The following is a 17,601-nucleotide window of genomic DNA, read 5'->3' as shown; positions in this document are numbered from 1 at the left end:
TTTTTTTTTTAAATCTTGGGTTTGTAGTTGTTCGGTAAAAATGTGTAATTAGAATAAACTTTGAGCCCAATTACTCACATATAGATAAAGTCAGGGGTATTCTGGACCTTCAAATTTTGACAGTGTCCCATGACGTGACACGCCACGTGGCACCACTAATGTCGATCTTATCTTAAAGTGTTTACCAATATAACCTCCACGTCATTTCCGATCTACAGATCTAATCCAACGGTTCAAAACGCTCTCACTTTCTCGCACTTGTTCGACCTTTAACGCCGGCCTGTCATTAAATATCACCCGCCACTCCATAGAAGAAACATTACACACTCCTCCATCGCCGGAGTTTAGGTTTTAAAGTTTACGACGTTCTGCTAAAATAAGCCATGAGTTTACTCGACCAGTTGTGGGATGACACCGTTGCCGGACCTCGGCCGGAAAACGGCCTCGGCAAGCTCCGAAAGTACCCCACCTTTAGCTTCCGATCGAGCTCCGGCAAGGGTACGCCGATAGCTCTATATATGAACACGCATTTGTATATATACACATGTATAAATATATAATAGGTAGTGTAATATAGAATTAAAATTTTAACCAAATGAATTAAATCAGTGTAATTTTTTTGTTATATATATTCGTAATTGTTGTTATAATTGAAATTGAGAATTGAATTGTTTATTTATTGAAAATGTTATGTATTTGGATTTTCGAAAACACAATTTTAGATTCAAATCCATCAATCGTTCATGAATTCACAGTCAATGGTGGTTAATGTTGAAAGAATGAATCGAATTGAAATCAGACGGTTTAAAATGAATCAGATCCACTAAACTTTCGTATATTTAACACGGATCGTTAATTGGTTAACCGTTTGATTGGTTTTTTTGAACAGAAATTCCAGAGGCAGAGGGTGTGATGGTTAGATCATACGGTGATGATGCGGCGGCGGAGAGGATTAGGGTTACGAGGAGCATCACGATAGTGAAACCTCAGGGGAATCCGAACGGATCGCCTCCGATTTCGCCGGCTAGCTCCTCCCCTCCGGTTTCTCCTTTTGGCGGTAAGACTTGTTATTGGAGTATTAATTTTTTGTTTTTGTTTGTTGTTTTTATGGGCAAATATGACCACATAATTGTCCCAAATGATTTTCCAAATAAAGTGGAACCGGGATGTTTGTTTGGTTGGAAACATGATTAAATTGAGAAAGTTTATCAACTTCTTAATAGATAATGGGAGTGCAATATAGTGGAGGTAGAAAATGACATTCATTAGTTTGTTCACTCTTCAGACACAGACACATGCACAACACACACACATATACATATGTATACATGATTTGATTAGGAATTTATCATAAATTTTTGTGATGATATATATAAGAGTAATGATAGGTCTTCCTACGTCAATTGTCGATTCCTCCTCCGAATATAACGTGGTTGAAAATAAGTCGAAGAGAAAAAAATGTTTACGGAATTTTTTTTAAGAGTTTCAACATGTAGAACCACGTTATATTCGTAGAAAGAGTCTGTAATTAAGATCGGAAGGCTTATCATCTCTCTATATATAATTGTGGTGGGTTCATGTCACCTTATCAAACTGCATAAATATTGTGGATCCAAAATTAGAATTTCACTAATTTTTACTTGATTTCATATTGGATTCCTAGCTAGTCTGTATATTTCCTATACCTTTGTCACCTAAAGGTAAAAAGTGAATGCTTTATTCTGTAGAAAGAAAGGAAGAGGGGTGGAGGGAACATGGGATGTTTTTTATTTTTTTATTTTATATATATATATACACACACACTCTTTTTTTTAAGTATTGCCTTTTTAGAGTTAGAGGGTTATCATGCATGTGATTTCCTTTATATTTAGCCATAATATGTATTGTTTTTCTCTGAGTGTTAAAAGTACTATTTCTATATTAGGCTAACTTGCTTAATTAGAGGGTTATCAATTTATCATATAGTATTATTTGTATGCATTTACTTGGATTGGTATTGTGTACAAGCAGCTCAATTTGGCGAGGAATATATATATATATATATATATATATATATATATATATATATTTGTTCACATCATGAATTGTCAAGTGGATAAATTAATGTTGTAGTTTCCACCTTTGAGGTGTGATGAAAGTTGGGTTATAAAATATTAATAAGAAATTTATTTATTAAATCTCGAATTTTTATATTCACATATAAAACCAAGAATTAATACACTTTTTCAAATTTCCTACCTACTCTGGGAATTGGTTGGCCTGTTAACTTCATTGACAGATTTAAATTTCCTCATTGCCAAACAAATAGTTTTAACGATTATTACCTAATACCGTATGTCCTTGTTAATCGAGTATACTAAGCTAGCTTAAATTGGACAAAAAATCAAACTTTGACTTGGGATTCTCTTGTGTAGCTAGGTATTGATGGAAAGTTTCATCTTCAAAAAATAGATATTTTTATTTTTTTTTGGAGGAAAGTTCAATGCCAAAACATGCTTTTATGTTCTACTGATCTTTAGTAGACTTCAATCCAAATGAAATCTTAGAATTTGCATCTCCAATTGTGTATTGATTTATACATGTTATGGGGGTTGGTTAACGTGTATCGGTCCACGTTCATACAGCAATATAATATATGTAATGCATGTGTGAGTTTTGATGGGTGAATTTTTTGTTGATGGCTAACAGACGTGAACATGGTCGGTTATGTTGATCAGGAGGGAAAGAACCCTACCGGTTTCGTCGGAGGTCTACATCGGATGCGTACCAGAAAGCAAGTAGAGTTGGACCCAGGAGCCCTCCTCCTCCTCACGACGTGTGAGATTTGAGATAATCCAGGTATCGGATAGCCAGAAATGGCGGCGTTTCTGGGAACTCTGCCTGATGTTCTTAGTCAAGAATTAAAGTGAATGTAATGTTGTAGTTATATGCAGCTGTGTGTAAATAGGTGTGTGTGTGTGTAACTCTTATACAACGGAAACCTAATCTCTGTGAGGCTGGTTATGAGTTGTAAGCATGTAGAGTTTGTAATGCATTTTGTTCTCTATATACAGAGATTTTGATATTTTTGTGTGCCTGTGCGTGTGTGAAAAAGCTGGACAAAGGAAACAAGTCGGCTGTGGAGTAGGGTGGTGGTGAATAGTGTACTAAAACTTTAAATTTTTTGTTTGGTATACTGGAAACTAAAAAAGAATTATTGAATTACCACCGAATTTGAAGAGGTTGGCCATACTTATTACGTGTTAAATAATTATTCTTTGAAAATTGTTTAAAAAGATGAGATGAACAAAAAGATTTGAGATTTGTTCGAGAAAATCATTGGGTAACCCTATCATTTTTTACCGTGAAATGGTGTTTAGGAAAGTAATTTATTAATTCAAATTAGAGTAATGATAGAGCAATCCAATAATTATTATCGATTATTATAAAAAATTCAGTAAATCTGATGTGGCCAAGCCAGGTCAGAATTTTTTAGCCGTTCTTTACTGTGAGAATTCAATATCCTATGTCACCTCACGTGGGCTGTGGGTCGTCCACCATTCATCTTCAATAGTGCGTCTTCAACCTCACAAATTGTTATCAAATTTTCAAGATCCACCGCGAGGAGCATGAGAAGAATGTTGTTCAGGTGGAAACAAAATCTCTTGCAATGGAAGACGTTGAAGCGCAGTCTCTTGCTTTGGAAGCCCAAACAATCCATCTGAAGGCTTGACGCTATTGATTTTGCCATTAGAAATCTAATCTTAATTGGCAATCTATTAATAAAGTTGGATGTTGATAAAAGGAAAAAAAAAAAAATACAATAGAGATTAATTGTTGTTATTGAGGTTTTTTTTGGAAAAAGTTTAAAACGGAAAAATTATAGCGATTAAAAGGAATTGATTTGAAGTGGTGGACGTGGCGTTTGTAGACACTAAAATTTTAGTGGGCTTTAATTTTGATAAATGGATCTATTAAATATAGACATAATGTTTAATTAAGTTATTTAATTGGCTCAAGTTTGGTTCACTTAAATTATTTAATTAGCCCAGCCCAAATGGTTAAATAAACAGATAATTATTCTTAGTAAAATATATTTGGAATAATTATTTTTAAGGATAATTATCATAATACAACCGGCCTAGTTATAATTTTATTTTTATTAGGAGATGACACGTGTCATTATCCTATCAACCCAAGAAGCCTATAAATAGAGGCCTGGAGGAAGAAGGAGAGGACAAAAATTGAGAGTCCAGAAATCTAGAGACTCAGAAATTTCGAGGGCAAACTTGAAGGCGAAGAATACCAAACATATCCAAAGTCGTGCCGTTTTTCACCAAATTCAACACATTCTCTCTTCTCTGAAGACGAAGAACAAGAAGCACATCCAAAGACATGCCGTTCTTTCTCAAATTCAACAAATGACACAAATTCAAAATTCAAAAGTCTAGAAATTCAAACACAAATTCAGAATTCAGAAGTCCAGAAATTCAGACACAAATTCAGAATCCAGAAATCCAGAAACTCAGAAATTCAGAAGGTCCAGAAATTGAAGGAATCAGAAAATTCAAAGTATAAAAATCCAGAGATTCAGAAATCCAGAAGGTCCAGAAATTGAGAGAATCAAAAATCCAGAGGGTAAACCTGAAGGCGAAGAACACCAAGCACATCCAAAGTCGTGTTGTTCTTCACCAAATTCAATAAATCCTCTCTGAAGATGAAGAACAACAAGCACATCAAATTGTATCGTTCTTCATCCAAATTCTACGGTGATTCAAGATCAAGTTCGTGCAACCCTTGAATCCAACCAACTAAAAAGGAAATCGAATTAAAGGACCTTATTCTTTGTAATTTATGGGTATAATAATCGTCTCTTGCAATGGAAGCCAAGACGATATCTCTCGTCGCAGTTGAGTGCTCGGATTCAGCCTTAAGAATATGATATACACAGTTGCAGCAAGAAGTTAAAGATACTGAAAGACCCCAAACAACGTGCACGTGAGGGGAGAGAAGATATTAAATTTTTACTCTTAAAATAGGTTTAAATAAGTTGATGTGTACTGAGATCACGTTCGTAAGAATTCAGGAATCATTATTCAGTTCCCCTATTATTATTCTTAAAATTATAATAGGTAAACTAAAAAAAATTATACGAGACCATTAGTCCCGCCAATGATAAAGCTCACACATAAAGTAAATGGAATGAAACATTTATTTATGTGACGAATTGTGATTAGCGGGACTATGTAATAATTTTTTCTGGGAGAGTGCATTACAACTTCGAAGACATGAAAACTAAAATTGCTTTAATTTTCTTAAACTTTTAGAAAGATCATGGTTAACATGATAATAGAGGATATATAAATATTAAAATTGCACTCTTTAGTAACTTAGGTTTTTTTGAATTAGTGTGGTGGAAATAAATAATACTCGTAATTTAGTTATGGAAGAAAAAAAAAAGAAAAAAAAATAATAGTATAGTGTGAACAAGAAGAAAATGAACCTTTACTTTTATTGAAAGAAAAAAAATCATTACTCTTTTTTGAAAAATTGAAGAAAAAAAGAAATTTATCATATTAAATCATCCACTTTTCAAAAGGACAGTGAAAAGGGTTTAAGCAATTATTTCTTTAATTTCCTATCCCATTTTTTAACCAAAACATGAATTATGTTATCCCTACATTTCTTTTCTTTCTAATTTCCTCAATCCAAATGAAGCCCGTCAATGGTGGTTAACAAATGTGCCTTCAATTGAGTCAAAGTTAAGCAAATGACCATTCAAGTTCAATTAAATTCATGTCGAAGTCCAGATGGCTCATTGAGTTTGATTTTGGTTTGTTTGACTCATTTAGATTCTAAACAAGTTTTAAATTAAACTCATCCTTAATTGAAATTAATAAGAAAACATTTTGATTGTAAATCACTCTCATATTCATTACTCAAACCATTACTATCCCATCAAACTAGCACACAACTTAATATGGTCAATATCCGATTAAACCAGGGTGTGGATCGACAAAATGACAGAAAAATATTACTCGAATGACCACATTATAAGCTTTTTTTGTTTTTTTTAGTGACTCAAAATCTTAAAGCGTTTAGATAATGTTGGATACTATCTTTTGTATGTCTAAGACATTTTCCATCCAAATCTAGATGCGATAAGAACCCCCAGGCTCTTACGCTTATAATTTATTTTTATTTTATAGCACACGTCACGTAAATAAATAAAAAATCACATTTTTTTTGAATTAAATGACACGAATTCTTAAGGCCTCTCAACAACCCGACTAATTTTTGAGGACCCGAAAGGACACCTCTCTAGGCAGGGTAAGTCACTGCAGAGGTAGCGAAGGCTAGTCACAAAGAACACCTAGCAGGACTCGAACCCTACATCTTGGGCTTACTAAACTCCAAAGTCCAACGAGTAAATCGGTGGGCCATATCCAAAGTGGATAAAATAAAAAATCACATGTTATTCGATAATTGATATATGCATTTGAATTCAAAAAACAAAAAACATTGAAGGGTTAAAATTTAAGTCAATTGATGTATTAAAATACACTTAACCAAACAGAAAGAGGGAAAAAAAATAAATAAATAAATATAGGAGAAAAAAAAACAGAGAAAAAAATACACTTAATTAAATCAACTAAAATTTGGCAGAACTCTTATCTACGAAAAGTTGTGTGGTATAAATTATAATAAAGCGAAGAAAGCTCACAATAAAATTTGTGATGGGTATTATTTCAAAAAAAAAAAATCTTATTTTTAAGTACAAAATTTTTACTAAATATCTTTTAATTTTAAATTCAAAATACTTATTAGGCAGTCTGAAAAGCAACATCGTGTAAATTTTATTTTCACATTTCGACTCCTTTAGTTTCTACGTAAAATATTTTTTTTTAAAAATATTTTTATTTTTTTAAGTAAAATAATCTTTTATTTTTACTTTGTGGATGTTTGGCTTAAAGTTGAGGTCAAGTCCATCAGACGGCGCTTGTAAAATAACTTATCGAAAATTAATGAATAAATTATTTTTGTTAAATTTTAATATTTTTTTTCTTTATAAATATTTTATGACAATCAAATAACAAAAAATAAAAAAATATTTTAAAAAATATTTTACATTCAAAGAAAGGAGCATTCATGTCCTTTAGTTTTGTGACGGGATTAATGAACAAAAATAAAAAAATAAAAAAAAAATAGTAGAGGAAAAAAGTTTTTATTTTCATTTCTACTATGTACTGAGTCAATTAAATGGTGACGTGGCAAGATCACAGGGAGGGGTTCAAGTTCAACCCACGGGTCAACTGGTTTTCGGAAGCAAACGTTTGCGAGTCCGGAGAGGACGATGAGATTGGTTAACCATGCTCTCATTCTGCTACTATTGTTCACATCCTTCATTCTTCTAGTTCCATATGCCTCTGGTACAACTCTCTCTCTCTCTCTCTCTATATATATATATATAATTACATATATATTATGTATCTTGATTAGGGTTTTCGTGTTCTTGAGCTTATGTGTTCATTTTGCTGATTCAATTATTTCTCAATTCAATCTATTTTTTCATACAGGAAATGTATTTCTGTGTATGTGTATATATTATTGTATAACTGATGCGGCCTGGAATAAGAAACGCAATAAATGAAGTAAAATTTCACATTTAGGGGAAAAGACCCTCTTTTTAGTAACTCACAATCTGAATCTACACTTTTATTCATAAGAGACTTCCCACAATCAGAGTGAAATAACTCTTAATCAACTCTTAATCAATAATAAACTCAATTAATTCATTTTAAAATTCAAACCACTCCTAAAGGTAAGATTATTTTATTTACTCCTAAAGGTATGATAAGAACTCAATCATATGGAGTGAAGGAAAGAGAAGTTAGTGATTAGTCATATTGTCTTTTATAAATATATTTGTGCGTAACAAGCATTTCCTGTTTTATTCACATGTTTAAGTGGGATTTAGGAATAAGTTATTTTGAATTTTTGCACTTGAGTGATTAGGGAAAGGGAATTGTGAAATTCCTTGAGAGATTCGAGGGAAGGAGTTGGAGGGTGTTATTCTCTTGTTAAAATCCATCTTGGGAGGCACAAGACACTGTTTCTTCGCTGTCTCTAGACCACGACCTTTAGCATCACCATGCTTTGCTTCTGCTACTACCACTGCGACTTTCACCATTGCTATTGTCATTTCCACTGCTATCATAGTTCTCTCATAGCCACTGTCTGATGTAGGAAGTGAGAGAAGAAGAGAAACATAAGAGAATGAGGTGAGGGGAGAAGAGAATTGAGAGAGAGAAACAGATTTTGAAGAGAAAATCTGTAGTTGTTTTAATTTCTTCAAATAATTTCTTCTTATTGCCCGTCCCCATTTGCTTGCGGTAAAGGAAAGGATGATGAAGAATTTCTTCTCATTACATAAAGGCCTTATACCTTACCAACGAGGTTGGCCACATGAATTCTCTTTTTCCAATCTTTTCTAGCGAAAGCCATTCTCCTTCTAGATTTAATTATACAAGGCAAACCCAAAGCAATAAAATTGATGAAGATAGATGCCAAATAAATCAAAAGATAGATAAGTATCAAATGATTAATTCCCTAAAAATACAAATAAATATGAAATGAATTTCTAAAATTTATTACTTGTGTCTACACCCAACATGGGTGTGTGCATACATGGAATGTGGGTTGCATGTTGATCCCATCAATTCTTCTTGGCTAATAAAAAAATCCCATACTTGTAGAGTTCTGGTGGTGGTACTGCTCCAAAATTTGAAGATTAATGCAACTAAAATCATCCTTTGTATTCCACGCAGAATTTGTATTTGGAAGGTTCCTTCATCTAACAAGATAGTGCTGGTAACCTTCTTGCTGAGAAGCAACAATGAGATGCTTTGATATTGGTTGATGTAGGAGGAAATACAACAAGGGAATGAGAAGAAGAGATGAGAAAGAAAAAGGTAGAAGAGGCGAAGAAAAGAAAGAAAGAGAAGAACAGTGAAAAGGGGAGAGGAGAATATAGAGAGAAGAATGGCATTCTAAAGAGAAAAAATCCATATTAATATCGTCAATTTATTTTCTTTCCATTACAAGAAAGCTTTAGGGTCGCTGAACACTGAATGAAATTATACCATCACATTACTATGACAATCACCATTACCACATTAGCTGCCATGTCCTACCATTTTCATTCTTCCATAAAATTTTACCTCTATGCACAAATGCAAGTGCTTATTTAGGGTCGCTGAACACTGAATTAAAGCACTATGGGAAGCAGGACTGTAATTCAACCCACTTGGGGGTTCTTTTATATGTATGAATTTTATTTTCTTTTTTTATCCTACATAGAGGAAAGGAAAAGGTATTTTAAATGGTTGAATCATCAGAGTTTGTAATAATTTTTATTCAGCTGATATTGCAATGGAATAATAATTAATTTTCTAATTAAAAATCTGATTGGTTATATTCTATGGCATATAAAATGCTTTGAGTCTATTTCAATGCAGGAAAATCTAGTGGAGTTTGCATTTCTCAGGGTGGCCGTTTTCCCCCATTCCCAGATGAAGGGAAACCCCCAAGAAAAGTGAGGAAGGGACCCAGAGATTTGACCCTTTGTAGGGTATTCCGCAGGAAGACATGCTGTGATGTAACCCAGACTCATCCTGCTTTTGTATCCATTAGGAAGCTAGCTTTAACAGGGGAAGCAAGCCAAGAGTGCTTGCAATTGTGGGAGTTGTTGGAATGCTCCATATGTGATCCACATGTTGGTGTACAGCCTGGTCCCCCTGTCATATGTGCTAGTTTTTGTGATCGAATATACCAAGCCTGCTCTAGTGCATACTTCGCTATGGATGCAATGACACAGGTTTGTGGTAATTCGAGTTCTTATAAATTTGGGATTCCATTAAAGGATTATGAGGATGGTTCGGTTGGTACATATGCAAGGGAAACATTAGATGCCATTATATTTACTCATATTGAAGATTGTGCTATATAAAGTATTCTAGTTAGATTATGATGTCCATGCTTAATGGTATACTTCGGCACTGAAACTTCTCTCGGAGATAGAGAGAACAGTTAAGTTATGGATGATTCTGTTGTTCTCCAATAAGGTTGTTCTCCAATAAGGTTTTAAGGTTCTTATTTATTTATTTGATAAGTATTTTAAGGCTCTTATTTTGGATAGGGAATCAATTATTTACGAGATTTGGGAATATATACATCAATATATTCATATTTTGATAACGTTGAGATATCCTTTTTGTGTAGATAATCAATGTTATTTTATTTTCCTGAATTTTTGAGTAGGAAAAAAACGATGTTTCTGGGGTTGCAATTGATGTATTACTTACTATCTTACAGGTATTACATTCCTTAATTTGGACTCATAAATCAATTGTCCTACCTCCCTTGGTGTTTTCTTTGGATACTAATGATTTTATGAAGATCGTCTACATTTTCTGAATTGAGTACAATAGTTTTCTTCATCAATACTTAACGGACTCCATTCTCTGATTAGATGTTACATTTCAGGTTCTAGCACCATGTGGAGTAGGTGACTTTGTCTGTGGTAGAGCCTCCGAATGGATCTCTAATGGCACAGAGCTTTGCCGAGTTGCAGGTTTTTCTGTTACACCACCTAATGAGATTGAAGAAACATCTTGCTATGGTGGGAAGACCAGTCTAGATTCCATTGCTGATTCATGGAGTGCCTCGCAATCTGGGATGCAACAGAAAGCTGATAACTCGGGAGTTTTGGAAGATTTTCAGCAGTGGCTGAGGGAAATGCCATTTAATGAAAGAGTTTCCTGGGCAGTAGGTGGAATGGTTCTAACTGCAGGACTTCTGTTTGCAAGGTTAGATTATTCTCTTATTGTCACTTCTATATTCTCATAGTTTGTAAAATTTATTTGCTGAATTTCTGGATTTTCATGCTTCTTCCTGAACCTTGTTTTCTTCCTTCATGTTTCATCAACTCAACCTTTGGTCTATTTTCCCAGCTTGCAGAGTTTTGTGAAACTAAAATTCTATTATTTTGTGTCAACAAAATATAATTTTTTTAAAAAAAATGTTTTTACACTGTGCTTGAGAAACTTCTAATTGTATAGATTATTGGCATCCCAAACACTGATGACTAGCTTGCTCATAGTAACCATCATGACCTGCTTTCAGCTTCAGTTATTCTCTGGATGTGCTTATCTGCCGCCTTCTGTCTCTGACTTGCTTTCAGCTTCGATACTTCTGGTTTTCGTGGCTTTTGTTGTTAGCTGTAGAATGTTCATCTCGGTTTGGCCAAATGGAAACGAGGCTTTATCATTTATGGTTCTGCCATCTCTTATATCAGGATTATCTCTCTGTTAATACTTCTATTAATGTTTTCCACATAGAAGAGGCTACAACTCTCCTGAATAAATGTAGTTTATCATTGTCATCATTGTGTTTGCAGTAGCATATATTTACTTGTGTAAACTTGTTGGAGCGTGCAGTAAAAGGAAGAGCCATAATCAGCGCCAGAAGATAGCTGCTATTCAACGCACTGCAAGGAATATGGAAGCGAAGATGAACCAGAAGTTTCAAGTTAATCAAGGACCTAGGAAGGTAGGTAGAAGATAGATGCGGTTTTGTCTGTGAACATATTTTCACCTGTTTATTACAAATTATTCGTGCAGATATTGCTACAATTCACATCCTTGGTTTTCTTTCCTGCCAAGTAAATGATATGCTATAGTTGGCTTTGCAAGATGTTGGTTCTTAATTGTAGCTTTGAATTACGTTACAGCAGGTAGGGTTTCTGTTTTTCACATTTTTGACAACAGAAATGACAGCAAAGTTCCTAAGATGATAAATGATGGATTCACTGTCTCTACGTCTATATTCATATTTTTTTTATAAGTAAGATTGTATAAAAAAGGCGTTCAATAGGGGAACGCATCCCTCGAAAGCTACATGAGGCCAAATAGGGCCTCTACGTCGATTTTCATAGTTAGTATGTAGTCCTCAATTATAGCTTTGAACTGTCTCTGTTCTTCATGGAGTCCCTCAAACTGGTATATCAGCTGAATGAGCTAGTGCTGTGGGCTAATTTTTGTGGCAGTAGGTATCAGAAAAGCTCATTCATGGATTATGATGTACTGTACCATTGGAGAATTTGCTTTGGTATAGGGTAGTTTGTGTAGAGTCTGCTACCCTATAAAGTAGGTTCCAATAATAAAACCAAGCCAATATTCGTATTCCCGGAAGTGATGTGAAAGTTTTGTAACAAGTAAAGAACTCTTTCTATGATGTAAATGCAGTAATGGTGGTTCTAGGGTAACAAGGGGAGGTGGTATGGGTAAGTGGTTAGTGGGTGAAAATGGTTTATGATCTTTCTGGGACTTACTTTCCCATATACCAAGTGCAGCCTTGGTTAAATTTGAAACTAGTTCTGAATTTAAATTTTATAATCTTGAATTTCCTACTATCTGTGAAAAAAATGAGGAAAGCCTAAGAACCATCGGATATGATCACGCTGAGAATCGGTGTGAAAGAAACAAATTGTTGCAGAGATGATTAATTCTTTTGTGGTGGAATCATTTGAAATTTGATATCTGATTGTAGAAATATATGAAGGAATCTGAATATTGAATATGAAGGTGAGAAAAGATCTCCTCAGTGAAAAGGGAGGTTTGGTTACTACTTCACTGTTACAGCAATTAGTTCCCGCAATCAATTTAATTTTTCTTGAATTACTGGGAAAGATTCAAGCCTTCAAATAGTGTTCATTTAATCTTTTGGTGATAATTTGATGATTTTGTCAATGTGATTTGGCTAGGTTGATACTTATTGGCGCATTGCTAGGGACTCTAGTGTTGAAACAACACTACTTCAAAGTTAACATAGAATAAAGATTGGTAAATTGACTCACCCAATTTTATAAATAAAATAAAATAAAAAGAAAAAAGATGTAGGCAAAATAAACTACCTTTGGTACAAACAAGTCAAACCACATTCTCTATTGGCAAGTCATTGTAGAATGATAAAAGAATCACCACCTCTCCTGTACTGTTATGAACGCTCTCAAATGATGCATTATGGTGCAGGACCCTTTCCAGTGCTGAAGAGAAGAGGATCCTAGTCCGTTCATCCATTCAGCACTGAGAGGAGGGGATCCTAGTCCATTCATATTGTGTAAATATTCGCACAAACGAACACTAGGTAACGGAACGGATTTAGAGCCATAAACTTTTTTTAATCAGGAATAAACTTCTTTTTAATCTTTCTTAACGGTGTTGAAACATTGACGGGATTCGGAAGTTAAAACCCAAAGCCAGGAGAACAAAAGTAGAGTTGTTCTTTTTAAACTTTTAATGGTAGTTTTAAGGCTTAGTACCTTGACCTATACCCCAGCTCTAAAGCAGGTGGGTAGCTTTCATTATAAGCAATGGCTTCCAAAATGTCTAGTTGGTGGAAGCCGTTAAACTGCAAAAATGACATTCTAACTTCCTAAAGCTTTTCTCATCTCTGTGCACGCGGTTAAATCAGAAAGTCACTTATTTTGGAAGTTAATTCTAAGAAACTCAGAGGAGGAGTTGTTAATAGGTGTAATCGTACATGAGCAGATGCATTAATCAAACAGCTCCGCAGAACAAACAAGACGTGAATCATGATTGATATACAAAAAAAGACTCAAAATCTACGGTCGTATTTACCCTCAATCAACACTTTCAAATTTCAATGCCAATGATCGGATACAACACTGTGTCTAAATCAAGCAAAGTGAAATCTAAGTTCCTGTGCAGAAGGTTATCAGTTTGATGATTTACAAATCTTCCCATAATCTCCACTACAATCGGATTCTGCGCAAGCTTCAAAATCATGATAGATCTGAATTTACATGGGTTTAAGATGACTGACTTCTCCGTAATAATGCCGGTGTATTAACAGAAAATTCATAACTAGCAAGAATTGAGCTTGCACTTCTTCACCATTGACTGGAAGAAATCCTCAAATACTTGTCATATATCAGGCCTTTCCAAGTTTAGGGGGCTGCTCAAAATCAAGAAAGGAAGAAAAAAGATCAATAAGATTCTTTTGTATAATCACCAAGACTTGGACTTTGTGAAACGAAACAAAAAAAGAACAAAGAGAGGAGAGAACGTTTGGTTTAGAGTCTAAATCCATAAAATAACAAAACTTGACAAAGGAAGAACCATGTAAATGCAATATACCTTTTTTAGAGGCAACTTCGAACCGCCTGGTCTATAATCAACTGGTTTGATTATCTCAAAAGAACATACTAGAGAGTCGTCAACACTCAATAGAGCACCTGCATTGTCAAACTCCCCACCATAGTTTGGAGCTGAAAATATCGTGACAAGTCTTCTTTTAGCAAAGAACTCGTATCCATCCTCCACCACCTGCAATTTAACTTATATTTAGGTCATAGCCCGGACCTCTTTAATCATGTAACTATCAGTCTGCTAGGTAAATATGACCAAAAAAAAAAAAAAAAAAAAAATTGTGGCTGCATGTCACACATCAAATGATAAATAAACTCTCGATGCAGTGCAAGGTTCAATGTGTTAGGTAAAAGAGGAAAAAGAAAAATGTTGGTCATATTTGTGAAGGCTTTGCCATCAATTATCTTAAACATGTCAATGGCCATCTGAATGCTTAAAACAATTTGTAGATGATGCAAACTCTCCATAAAGTGCAAAAGACAATGTATTATTAGTAACATGAGAAAAAAAGAAAAAGTTCGGTCAGAGTTGTGAAGGCTTTACCATCATTTACCTTTGTTAGGAATGATTGAAACAATTTGCAGAATATATAAATTAGAATATAGATCCAAAGATGGGCTAGGACAGAAATTATAAATATAAAGTTTTTACCTTTGTTAGGAAATTTATAAATATAACTTAATTGACCGAAAAAAAACACTTAAAACAGTGGAAAGTAATGTAATAGGCTAACAGCATACATTGTAATGGCAGGACTATTCCTAAAGAACAACATAACAGTGCACAGATGCTTGCTTGACTATTTCTGAAGAGCACAACAGCATATAGATGTTACGGTCATTTAATGTTTAACAACTAGATGACCTCCTATAATTGAATTGAACTGGGTTGAATCATACGATCAAACCCATTGACAATTTTAAGCAGGTATGAAGAACAATTTAAGAATGCACAAGGCGGCAACATTTTTGCCATTCCTCGTGCATATATATGCCATTGACAAAAGGTAATTGAGTTTGCAATCAAAACATGGATTACCTGATGACCACGGCAAATGAGGTCTAGATCATTCTTATCCAAAAACTCGGCCACTTTGTCAGCTCCAAAAGTACATGACACGCCTCGATCACTATCTGACCATCCCTCAATCCTAGAATCAGGATCAGCCCAAAGCAGATCGCATAGAAGACCACTATCTGGAATATCAGTGGGCCTCTGAATTTCTTTTATTTGATCAAAACTTTGCAACTCTGGAGAAAGTCCCCCATGCATACAGAATATTTTTTCATCAATGAGTGCAGCAACAGGCAAGCAGTTAAAGCAGTCCGTGAATATTTTCCACAACCGAACATTAAATCTCCTTTTACATTCGTCGTAAAAACCATAAATCCTATTGATTTTTGCATCTTCATGGTTTCCCCTCAAAAGGAAAATTTTGTCAGGATGTCTTATTTTATATGCCAATAGCAAACATATTGTTTCCAAGCTTTGCTTGCCTCGATCTACATAATCCCCAAGAAAGAGGTAATTTGCAGCAGGAGGGTAACCACCGTATTCAAAAAGCCTCAATAGGTCCTGGTATTGTCCATGTATATCACCTGTAGAACATTTGTTATATTAGTCAGGCCAAGGAAGTATAGAGGCAACAATAGGTATAGTAATATATAAAACTAGCTGAACAGTTTAGTAATGCAGCATCTCTGGTACAAGTTATCCAAAAGATGATTAGCAACTCAGGCAAATTAGCAACAAAGCCCAAGGATTGAATTTGGATTGAGCCACCACAGATTGGTGTAGCTACGTAGCAAAAAAAAACAGATGAAAGAGTTACAGAGCTGAATCAGGTGGTAGAAAACCTATGTATATGCTACCATGCATAAATAAATTCCAAATTAAAATAACAACTTTTTCAGCTTTTTACTACCAAGCCAATTCCTTGGTATTGATATTTAATATTGCCAAGGCTTGTATCATTATCTACTTTGGCCTTCGGTGGGACAAAGAAAAAATAAAATTATCATAATGTTGAACTTTTAGGTCTAGAACTTCTGTGTTGGAAGTTTATATGCTTCAGTGATAATCAATTCCTGGCAAAAAATCAATATTTAGGAATGAACTCAAAAAATAAAAACTATTTTGAATCGGTGAAAAATGATAATCTTCCCACAAGATATCATTTTTATGTTGTTTATCAAACAATTCTTAAGAATTTAGATATATGCATAATAAAACTGCAACCAATTTACAGGACCCGCCACAAGCCCCATTTGCATCTACAGAAAATCAATTCATCCTATCAAAACAACAATATACAATCTAATCCATCTCCCATTCCCCAAAACATTAAACTAAGAATAAAAAATCCCTCTCACCCAAATTGAGGGCCGGCCTTGGCATAACGGTAAGGTTGCTCCATTCGTCACGCTTCGAAACAGAAAACAGTCTCTCCTAATGCAGATGTAAAACTGCATACATCAAACTCTCCCCAAACCCTGCAGTGGCAGGAGACTTAGCTAGCCCCTTTTCTTCTTTAACCCAAATTGAGAGAAACCCAAAGTTCATAGACAAATTGAGAGAACAATATACAATCTAACCCACCTCCCATTCCCCAAAAATTTAAAAATAATAATAAAAAAATAAATCCCTCACACCCAAATTGACAAACACCTAAAGCTCGTCCACAAATCAATCAAAATGTAAATTTAACACCATAATTCTCTATTTTGTAATTATAGATACATCATTTGTAGAATTTCATAAATCATCATAATCTTGAAGGAATATAATTACAATCCCAAGATAATTAAATACATATACATATATATATAGAGAGAGAGAGAGAGAGCTGACCACAGATCCTGATGGGAGCATGTAGCTGAAGAAGATTGGGTTGAGAGAGAAAGATTTGGCGAGCGTTGACGCAGAGCTGACGGATCTCACCCTCGGAGAGCTGTACCTGTTTGCCTCCTTTACCATCCAACAATCTCCGAATTATATCATCCAAAACCGCCTGATCCATCATACCCTCCATCGTCATCATATTCATCTTTCTTCTTCTTCCAATAACAGACAAAACAAACCCCCAATTTTTTTTTTCAAACTTTTTCTAGAGAGAGAAATTAAGCTAGGTAGAGAGAGAGAAACAGAGAAAAAAACCCTAATTTTCGGATTGGATGAGAGAGGTTATTGAGAGAGGATATAGTTGAGGGGGTATGTCGTTGTCTCCATGATGTTTGTCTCGTATTTGTTTGTTTCTCTCTCTAAAAAATCTCATTTTCTCTCTCTTGCCTCTTTGCCAACTGCCAGGACGATTCAATACGGTTGAAACCTTCAAAAAGGCAAATAGGACTCTTGACTAAAAACGCGTAATTTGAATAGTTATTGGATGTCA

At 34.5% G+C, this 17,601-nt stretch overlaps 3 protein-coding genes across 4 annotated transcripts; 2 read left to right on the top strand and 1 right to left on the bottom strand.

Moving 5' to 3' along the window:
• Positions 1–307: 307 nt before the first annotated feature.
• LOC132299649 (dormancy-associated protein homolog 3-like) lies at positions 308–3,064 on the top strand. 2 transcript variants are annotated; one of them, XM_059796401.1, is made up of 3 exons: positions 308–498; positions 890–1,057; positions 2,718–3,064. In XM_059796401.1, the coding sequence occupies exons 1-3, from the start codon at positions 384–386 to the stop codon at positions 2,819–2,821; spliced, it is 387 nt and encodes a 128-aa protein (XP_059652384.1). In that variant the 5' UTR covers positions 308–383; the 3' UTR covers positions 2,822–3,064. The 2 variants fall into 2 exon arrangements, with proteins under 2 accessions (XP_059652384.1, XP_059652383.1); XM_059796400.1 differs by having other exon boundaries at positions 2,689–3,064.
• Positions 3,065–7,255: 4,191 nt separating this feature from the next.
• On the top strand, positions 7,256–11,857 carry LOC132299648 (folate-binding protein 1). The gene is made up of 5 exons (XM_059796398.1): positions 7,256–7,409; positions 9,498–9,856; positions 10,300–10,353; positions 10,525–10,847; positions 11,478–11,857. Exons 1-5 carry the CDS (start codon positions 7,334–7,336, stop codon positions 11,602–11,604), a joined length of 939 nt encoding a protein of 312 aa, XP_059652381.1. The 5' UTR covers positions 7,256–7,333; the 3' UTR covers positions 11,605–11,857.
• Positions 11,858–13,643: 1,786 nt separating this feature from the next.
• Positions 13,644–17,526, bottom strand: LOC132299647 (serine/threonine-protein phosphatase PP1). The gene is made up of 4 exons (XM_059796397.1): positions 17,061–17,526; positions 15,249–15,808; positions 14,199–14,387; positions 13,644–14,016 (listed from the first exon to the last, which is right to left on the bottom strand). Exons 1-4 carry the CDS (start codon positions 17,254–17,256, stop codon positions 13,993–13,995), a joined length of 969 nt encoding a protein of 322 aa, XP_059652380.1. The 5' UTR covers positions 17,257–17,526; the 3' UTR covers positions 13,644–13,992.
• Positions 17,527–17,601: the final 75 nt, after the last annotated feature.

Source organism: Cornus florida, unplaced genomic scaffold (genome assembly GCF_030987335.1).
Source record: "Cornus florida cultivar Cherokee Brave unplaced genomic scaffold, ASM3098733v1 CherokeeBrave_3.0.0_Hap2_Chr03, whole genome shotgun sequence".
Classification (NCBI taxonomy): Eukaryota; Viridiplantae; Streptophyta; class Magnoliopsida; order Cornales; family Cornaceae; genus Cornus; species Cornus florida.
Note: the sequence above shows the minus strand (reverse complement) of the source record. Positions and strands in the feature narration are given on the sequence as shown.

Excerpts from the sequence above, each read along its gene's own strand:
- LOC132299648 (XM_059796398.1), top strand. The coding sequence starts at position 7,334 with ATGAGATTGGTTAACCATGCTCTCATTCTGCTACTATTGTTCACATCC. Across the intron at positions 10,354-10,524 it reads TATTACTTACTATCTTACAG|GTTCTAGCACCATGTGGAGT; the intron begins GTATTACATTCC and ends GTTACATTTCAG. Across the intron at positions 10,848-11,477 it reads GCAGGACTTCTGTTTGCAAG|TAAAAGGAAGAGCCATAATC; the intron begins GTTAGATTATTC and ends TGGAGCGTGCAG.
- LOC132299647 (XM_059796397.1), bottom strand. The coding sequence starts at position 17,256 with ATGAATATGATGACGATGGAGGGTATGATGGATCAGGCGGTTTTGGAT. Across the intron at positions 15,809-17,060 it reads TGCTCCCATCAGGATCTGTG|GTGATATACATGGACAATAC; the intron begins GTCAGCTCTCTC and ends AATGTTCTACAG. Across the intron at positions 14,388-15,248 it reads TCATTTGCCGTGGTCATCAG|GTGGTGGAGGATGGATACGA; the intron begins GTAATCCATGTT and ends GTTAAATTGCAG.
- LOC132299649 (XM_059796400.1), top strand. The coding sequence starts at position 384 with ATGAGTTTACTCGACCAGTTGTGGGATGACACCGTTGCCGGACCTCGG. Across the intron at positions 499-889 it reads CCGATCGAGCTCCGGCAAGG|AAATTCCAGAGGCAGAGGGT; the intron begins GTACGCCGATAG and ends TTTTTTGAACAG. Across the intron at positions 1,058-2,688 it reads TCCGGTTTCTCCTTTTGGCG|ACGTGAACATGGTCGGTTAT; the intron begins GTAAGACTTGTT and ends GATGGCTAACAG.